This window comes from Oryx dammah, unplaced genomic scaffold (genome assembly GCF_014754425.2).
Source record: "Oryx dammah isolate SB20612 unplaced genomic scaffold, SCBI_Odam_1.1 HiC_scaffold_23, whole genome shotgun sequence".
In the NCBI taxonomy this organism is placed as follows: Eukaryota; Metazoa; Chordata; class Mammalia; order Artiodactyla; family Bovidae; genus Oryx; species Oryx dammah.
Window position 1 is genome coordinate 62,422,912 of NW_024070207.1, and position 8,833 is coordinate 62,431,744.

The 8,833-nt window shown below is 40.9% G+C and overlaps 1 protein-coding gene across 1 annotated transcript; it reads left to right on the top strand.

Annotated features, from left to right (window-relative positions):
* The first annotated feature begins 525 nt into the window (after nt 1-525).
* On the top strand, nt 526-4,647 carry LOC120881608 (F-box/WD repeat-containing protein 7-like). Its single transcript, XM_040265312.1, has 2 exons — nt 526-1,105; nt 4,572-4,647. Exons 1-2 carry the CDS (start codon nt 594-596, stop codon nt 4,645-4,647), a joined length of 588 nt encoding a protein of 195 aa, XP_040121246.1. The 5' UTR covers nt 526-593.
* The last annotated feature ends 4,186 nt before the right edge of the window (nt 4,648-8,833 follow it).

Sequence of the window (8,833 nt, forward strand, 5' to 3'; positions counted from 1 at the left end):
TTCTTTCTGGGCCAGTCTCCTGACTCTTGGCTTCTTGGCTTGACTCAGGGAGGAGTTCTTAGCGCTCCCTTCCTGCTCTAGCCCAGAGGGCTGTGGTGCAGGGGCGGGTGTGTGGGGGCGGGGACCCGAGGCAAGGGGCAGGCTGCAGCCTCCGCCCAGAAAAAACTAGAAAACAAAAATCCGGAGCCTCCCAAACGTGACTGTTGGGGAGAGTGGCCTGGGACGGTACCCAGCTTGAAGAGAACCAGGAAGAGGAAAAGAGGAGGTAAGTAGGGCCCCAGCCATCTCTGTGGAAGAGACCTGGGTGGCCCGGCTTGGTGATCCCAGCCCCGCTTCATGCTCAGTAACACACTGGAGCTGCCAAGGCTGCTGCCTGGGTCCCAAGAAGGACAGGAAGCACCCCATTTTCTCAGCACCACTGGTTCTTCTCTAAATTGGCATCTCAACCATCAGTGAGATTTATAAAAGGCTATCAAATATTTGGAATACTTCCTTAGGATAAATTGTCAGAAGTGGGTGAGAGGAATGTGAAAACCTTTGCATCTTCTGATAGTCTAGCCAAAGTCCAAGAAGTAGCAAGCTGGCTTTTGGAAATGAATCAAGAACTGCTCTCTGTGGGCAGCAAAAGACAACAAACTGGAGGCTCTCTGAGGGGTAACCCTTCCTCAAGCCAGGCAGATGAGGAGCAGATGAATCATGTGGTGGAAGAGGAAGAGCAGCAGCAGCAGCAGCTGCTCAGACACCAAGAGACAGAGCACACTGTGAGGAATGGTGAAGTCGTTGAAGCAGAACCTAGACCTGGACACCAAAATGATTCCCAGCAAGGACAGGTGGAAGGAAACAACAACTGGTTTATTTTGGTAGATGAGGACTCCTCCAGAAACCAGGAAGAACGGGAGGAAGAGGAAGAAAATGCTGTTGAACAAGATGAGGAGGATGAGGAGGAAGAAGAAATGGACCAGGAGAGTGATGATTTTTATCAGTCTGATGACAGCAGCAGGGAAGTTGAACATACATATAGTAACAGTGTCACAAACTCTAACAGTATTGTGGACCTGCCTATTCACCAATTCTCCTCCCAGTTCTATACAAAGACAACAAAAATGAAAAGAAAGTTGGACCATGGTTCTGAGATCTGCCATTTTTCTTTGGGAAAGTAACCATGCAAAGTCTCAGAATATACAAGTACCACTGGGCTTGTACCATGTTCAGGAACACCAATACTTTTGGAGACCTGAGAGCAGCTAATGGTCAAGGGCAACAATGACATGGGATTACTTCTGTGCAACTACCTACAGGCCTCCAGGAATGGTTGAAAATGTTTCAGAGCTGGAGTGGACCAGAGAAATTGCTTGGTATAGATGAACTTATTGATAGCTATGAACATTATATGTAAAATATATGATGCAAGTGATAGAATCCCAGTTTCAATGAGACTTCATTTCCTTGCTCCCTAAAGAGCTGGCACTTTATGTGCTTTAATTCCTGGAACCTGAAGACCTGCTACAAACAGCTCAGACTTGTCTTTACTGGAGAATATTGGCTGAAGATGACTTTCTCTGGAGAGAAAAATGCAAAGAAAAGGGTATTGATGAACAATTGTACATCAAGAGAAGAAAAGTAATAAAAGCAGGTTTCATTCATAGTCCATGGAAAAATGCATACATCAAACAGTGCAGAATTGATACTAACTAGAGGCGAGGAGAATGCAGGTCTCTTAAGGTGCTAAAAGGACATGATGATCACGTGATCACATGCTTACGGTTTTGTGGTAACTGAATAGTTAATGGTTCTGATGATAACAATTTAAAAGTTTGATCAGTAGTCACAGGCAAATGTCTGAGAATATTAGTGGACACACAGGTGGAGTATGGCCATCACATATGAAATCCACATATCATCTTTAGTGGATCTACAGATTGGACTCTCAAAGTGTGGAATGCAGACATGGGAGAATATTTACACATCTTATATGGTCATACTTCCACTGTGCGTTTTATGCATCTCCATGAAAAAAAGTTGTTAGTGGTTCTTAAGATGCCACCCTTAGGGTTTGGGATATTGAGACAGGCCAGTGTTTACATGTGTTGATGGGTCATGTAGCAGCAGTCTGCTGTGTTCAGTATGATGGCAGGGGGGTTTTGAGTGGAGCATATGATTTCATGGTGAAGGTGTGGGACCCAGAGACATCACTTTGCCAACAAAGGTCCATCTAGTCAAGGCTATGGTTTTTCCAGTAGTCATGTATGGATGTGAGAGTTAGACTATAAAGAAAGCTGAGCACTGAAGGATTGATGATTTTGAACTGTGGTGTTAGAGAAGACTCTTGAGAGTCCCTTGGACTACAAGGAGATCCAACCAGTCCATCCTAAAGGAAATCCATCCTGAATATTCATTGGAAGGACTGATGCTGAAGCTGAAACTCCAATACTTTGGCCACCGAATGCGAAGAACTGACTTATTTGAAAAGACCCTGGTGCTAGGAAAGATTGAAGGTGGGAAGAGAAGGGAATGACAGAGGGTGAGATGGTTGGATGGCATCACTGACTCAATGGACATGAGTTTGAGTAAACTCCAGGAGTTGGTGATGGACAGGGAGACCTGGCATGCTGCAGTCCATGGGGTTGCGAAGAGTTGAACCTGACTGAGCAACTGAACTGAATTGATTCCTAGGAATATCTCTGGACCTGTTGTGGGCAGTGTGAGATTAGCTCAGATTCAGATTTGGCCTTATTCCAATTTGTACTTGCTTCCAGAGTCAATAATTGCCCCATAGTCCACAGTCTCAGGCTAATTGTGGCAGTTTAATCTGCTGCACCTGTGGCTGCTGGAATTCATTCCCTTTTACTTCTTTGGTCACACAACCCCAGGTATTCTGCTTTGGTTTTGTGCCTGCCTCTGTTTGTAGGGTACCTTCTGGTTTCTGTTCACTGCCCAGACAAGAGATGAGGCTTATTAGAGCTAATTTGCTCAGTCAAATGGGGAGAGGTGGTATGACAGCCACAATTAAGATGTAGTAGGGACTGCATGTGGCATTAGATACCTGCCAGATTTTTTACAGTCTGAAGGAGGTTGTGCACTTCCCTCAAGGAACTGGCCTAGAGTCATGGGTTCCTAGGTTGATCCAAGTTGATAAGGCTCCTAGCAAGGTGTGAGCCCTGTGCCCATTCACAGCTTGGTGGCAGCTGCAACCTCTGGGGTCAGGACTGTAATGTCAGCATTTTGCCCACTGCCTCAGGCACTCTCCCTGGGTTTGGCAATGACTACTGGCTTATGTTTCCCCATCTGAGGTAGTAAACTGCAGTTGAATCTAGTCCCACCACTGGTGCTCCTGCCGGCTTTGTTGACCGCCACTGGGGGCACAGCTGCTCTTTGCAAGCATGTGGTATTAGACTGTACCAGCAGCAATGATCTTTTGCCTCTCTGGGAGGTCCAGGCTTTTCTTTGGATTCCTTCAGCTGTGTCATACTAGCCTCCTCAGAGTATCTTCATGGGAGTCAACTGCAGTCCTCTCCCTGGGCCCTACCCCCAAAGCCTGAGCCTGATCACCCAGCCCCCACTCACTACTGTAGGCATGAGCATGTAAGCCTTTTCTTGACTGGGAAGTCCTGTTCATTGTGAATTCTTTCTGCTTTGCCTTCTGAGCACCTGTTGCTATGTTCCCCACTGAAATTCCCAAGTTCCTTCCTATCCCCACCCATGTGGGGATCTGTGAGTGTGTGGAAACTTTTCAGGACTCCCTTCTGGGAGCACAGTTCTCTGTCCTAAACTCTTATCTCTCTCTTTTTAAAATCTTCATCTTTTGCCCTTCCTCATTCTAAGGAGATTGGCTTGCCTTTTTGAAGTCTGGTTTCTTCTGCCTTGTTCAGAAGGTGTTCTGTAGCTGTTGCATATGCAGATGAAGTTTTGGTGTATTTGTGGAAAGGGAGATTATCTCCCTATTTTATTCCTCCACCACCTTGGAGTCCCCTCTAGATGTATTCATGATGTATTTGTCTGTAGACTTTTTAATGATGGCCATTATGACTGGTGTGAGTTGATTTTCATTGTAGTTTTGATTTGCAATTTTCTAATAATTAGCAATATTGAACATTTTCATGTGTCTATATATTTTCTTTGGGAGAAGAAATGTTTACCCCTTCTCCTTTAAACTTTCCCTAAGAAGGAGAACCACAGACGAACTTTGGATGAGCAAATATGGATGGAGAAGTGGATCCTTGTATTGGTAGTTATGGGCGTTCACTGCTCAGATCTCACTTGGAGATCCTGTTGTGAGCAGCGTAGTCACCTGACAGTTTCTAGCTGTTGCAAATTTGAAATCCACCAGTGTGGAATCTGTGTCCACACTCTCACTAGACTGCTCCCAGCCAGTAATTGAGCACCATGGAAGCACTAAGACCAGAATATTCCTGCCCAACACAGAATCCTGTGCTCCTCATTAGCTTAGTTGAAACTTTCTCTGAGCTATAGTGCAGTGTGGCTCTTCCTATTCGTCTCTCCTTTCTTTCTGTTTTCCTTTCACAGCAGCCAAAACTGCATGGTAGTTTAAAGGTGCTCCCCACCTACTTCTGCTCCCTTTTTCCTTTACTTCTCACCAGTGTTTCCCTCATATGTCTTTTATACTTCTCATTATATTTTAGCATTTGACTCCTTGTGAGTTCCTGGGGCTTTAGGGGAGGAGGCCAGAATGACATTTAAGGTATAGGGTAAACAATATAGGTGCCATTTACCAGCTCTTTTGGAAGTATTTTATCAAAAAATATGGCTTGATTTGTGCATGCTAGCTGAATATCAGTACGGGGTCTGAACTTCATTCTTGTCCCTCATCTATTCATTTCTTGAAACATCATTCCTTTTTTATTGGTAGGTTTATTTATGTGAATATATATGTATATATTCATGTGAATTATATATATTCATGTGAATTATATATATTCATGTGAATTTTATATATATATATATATATATATATATATATATATAATGCCCTTTTAGAAAATACTATAGCTCATACACCATATACTCTCTTCTGCACCTTGACTTTTTCACTTATATTTATTCTGGACATGTTTCCAGCTCACTGCATAGAGAGGTAACATTCTTTTTCACATCCATATGACATTTCCATGAGAAGTATTTTTATATATCAACCAATCACTTGTTGATAGATTGGAATGTTTCTAAACTTTCTGTATTTACAATGTCTAAATGAAAAACCTTTCACATGTCATTTAGAGCACACATAAATTTATAAAATGGGCTATAAAAATGATACCTATTTAAGAATTGGATTTGAAATCTAGTAATTTCTAAGAGAAAATGGAAGTCAATATAACAATAAAAGAACAGGAAGCAGACTGGGTAAAGTGAAGGAAGTCACCAAATTTTTATCTGTCTGTGGCCACCATCAGGTGGCCAAAGTATTGGAATTTCAGCTTTGGTCTCAGTCCTTCCAATGAATATTCAGGACTGATTTCCTTTAGGATTGACTAGTGGGCTCTCCTTATAGTCCAAGGGATTCTCAAGAGTCTTCTACAACACCACAGTTCAAAAGCATCAATTCTTCTGTGCTCAGCTTTCTTTATAGTCCAACTCTCACATCCATACATGACCACTGGAAAAACCATAGCTTTGACTAGATGGACCTTTGCTGGCAAAGTAATGTCTCTGCTTTTTAATAAGCTGTCTAAGTTGGTCATAGTTTTTCTTCCAAGGAACAAGGGTCTTTTAATTTTGTGGCTTCAGACCATATACAGTGATTTTGGATCTCAAGAAAATAAATTATTTCATAGTTTCCATTGTTTCCCCATCTATTTGCCATGAAGTGATGGAACCAGATGCCATCATCTTAGTTTTCTGAATATTGAGTTTTAAGCCAGCTTTTTCACTCTCCTCTTTTACCTTCATCAAGAAGCTCTTTAGTTTCTCTTTGCTTTCTGCCATAAGTGTGGTGTCATCTTCATATCTGAGGTTATTGATATTACTTCTGGTAATCATGATTCCACTTTGTGCTTCATCTACCCAGCATTTTATATGATGTGCTCTGCATATAAGTTAAATAAGCAGGGTGACAGTATTCATCTTTGCTGTACTCCTTTCCCAATTTTGAACCAGTCCACTTTTCTGTGTCAGGTTCTAAATGTTGCTTCTTGACTTGTATACAGGATTCTCAGGAGGCAGGTAAAGTGGTCTGGTACTTCCATCTCTTTTAGAATTTTCCATAATTTGTTGTGATCCACACAGTTGAAGTTTTTAGTGTAGTCAACTAAGCAGAAATAAATATTTTTATGGAATTCTCTTGCATTTTCTATGATCCAATGGATGTTAGCAGTTTGATCTCTGATTCCTCTGCCTTTTCTAAATCCAGCTTGTACATCTCTAAGTTCTCAGTTCACATACTGTGGAAGCCTAGCTTGAAGAATTTTGAGCATTGCCTTGCTAGCATGTGAAATGAGTGCTATTGTGTGGTAGTTTGAGCATCTTTGGCATTGCCCTTCTTTGGGACTGAAATGAAAACTGACCTTTTCCAGTCCTGTGGCCACTGCTGAGCTTTCTAAATTTTCTGGCATATTGAGTGCAACAATTTGACAGCACCATCTTTAGGATTTGAAATAGCTCAACTGGAATTCCATCACCCCCACTAGCTTTTTTTGTAATAAGGCCCACTTGGCTTCAAACTCCAGTATGTCAGTCTGTAGGTGACTGATCAGACCATTGTGGTTATACAGGTTATTAAGATATTTTTAAAATAGTTCTTCCATTTATTCTTGACACCTCTTCTTAATCTCTTCTGTTTCTGTTAGGTCCATACCATTTCTGTCTTTTATTGTGGCCATCTTGGCATGAGCTACTCAGTTCATGGTATTTTTATTATAGCAACCTGAACAGATTGTCTCTTTGTATGTATGTCTATATGCATGCATGCATCCATGCATGCATCTTTCCTTCCACATCCATTTCCCCTCTCCAGAAGGACTATGAAAAACATATTCATAGGAATTTGTATAATGATTGATAAGCACATTTTATCTTCCTATGGTCACTTGCAGTTTATCATTAAATAAAATAATAAACTAAAGAAATAATTTCTTTTTATTATTTTTTATTTTTCAATTGATTTATTTTAATTTGAGGCTAATTACTTTACAATAGTGTATTGATTTTGCCTTACATTGACATGAATGCTCCATAGATATACATGTATTCTCCATCTTGAAACCCCTCCCATCTCCTTTCCCATACCATCCCTCTGGGTCATTCCAGTACACCAGCCCCAAGCATCCTGTATCATGCATCGAACCTGGACTGGCGATTCGTTTCACATATGATAATATACATGTTTCAATGCCATTCTCCCAAATCATCCCACCCTCACCCTCTCCCACAGAGTACAAAAGATTGTTCTCTACATCTGTGTCTCGTTTTCTGTCTTGCATACAGGGTTATCATTACTATCTTTCTAAATTCCATATATATATGTTAGTATACTGTATTAGTGTTTTTCTTTCTGGCTTACTTCACTCTATATAATAGGCTCCAGTTTCACCCACCTCATTAGAACTGATGCAAATGTATTCTCTTTAATGGCTGAGTAATACTCCATTGTGTGTATGTATCACACCTTTCTTATCCATTTGTCTGCTGATGGACATCTAGGTTGCTTCCATTTCCTGGATATTATAAACAGTGCTGCGATGAACATTGGGGTACACGTGTCTCTTTCAATTCTGATTTCCTCAGTGTGTATGCCCAGCAGTGGGATTGCTGGGTCATATGGCAGTTCTATTTCCAGGTTTTTAAGGAATCTCCACACTGTTCTCCATAGAGTCTGGACGAGTTTGCATTCCCACCAACAGTGTAAGAGGGTTCCCTTTTCTCCACACCCTCTCCAGCATTTATTGCTTGTAGACTTTTGGATCACAGCCATTCTGACCAGAGTGAAATGGTACCTCATTGTGGTTTTGATTAACATTTCTCTGATAATGATGATGTTGAGCATCTTTTCATGTGTTTGTTAGCCATCTGTATGTCTTTTTTGGAAAAATGTCTGTTTAGTTCTTTGGCTCATTTTTGGATTGGGTCATTTATGTTTCTGGAATTGAGCTGCAGGAGTTGCTTGTATATTTTTGAGATTAATTCTTTCTCAGTTGCTTCATTTGCTATTATTTTCTGCCATTCTGAAGGCTTTTTCACCTTGCTTATAGTTTCTTTGTTATGCAGAATATTTTAAATTTAATTAGGTCCCATTTGTTTATTTTTGCTTTTATTTCCAATATTCTGGGAGGTGGGTCATAGAAGATCCTGCTGTGATGTGTGTTGGAGAGTGTTTTGCCTATGTTCTCCTCTAAGAGTTTTATAATTTCTGGTCTTACGTTTAGATCTTTAATCTATTTTGAGTTTATTTTTGTGCACGGTCTTAGAAAGTGTTCTACTTTCATTCTTTTAAAGTGGTTGACCAGTTTTCCCAGCACCACTTGTTAAAAAGATTGTCTTTAATCCATTGTATATTCTTGCCTCCTTTGTCAAAGATAAGGTGTCCATAGGTATGTGAATTTATCTCTGGGCTTTGTTTTGTTCCATTGATCTACATTTCTGTCTTTGTGCCAGGACCATACTGTCTTGATGACTGTGGCTTTGTAGTAGGGTCTGAAGTCAGGCAGGTTGATTCCTCCAGTTCCATTCTTCTTTCTCAGGATTCCTTTGGCTGTTCAAGGTTTTTTGTATTTCCATACAAATTGTGAAATTATTTGTTCTACTTCTGTGAAAAATACCGTTGGTAGCTTGATAGGGATTGCATTGAATCTATAGATTCCTTTGGCTAGTATACTCATTT

Bases quoted from the DNA above. Each gene is read 5' to 3' on its own strand.
- LOC120881608 (XM_040265312.1), top strand. From the start codon at position 594: ATGAATCAAGAACTGCTCTCTGTGGGCAGCAAAAGACAACAAACTGGA. The intron at 1,106-4,571 runs GAAAAGAAAGTT...CACCTACTTCTG, and splicing joins TATACAAAGACAACAAAAAT to CTCCCTTTTTCCTTTACTTC.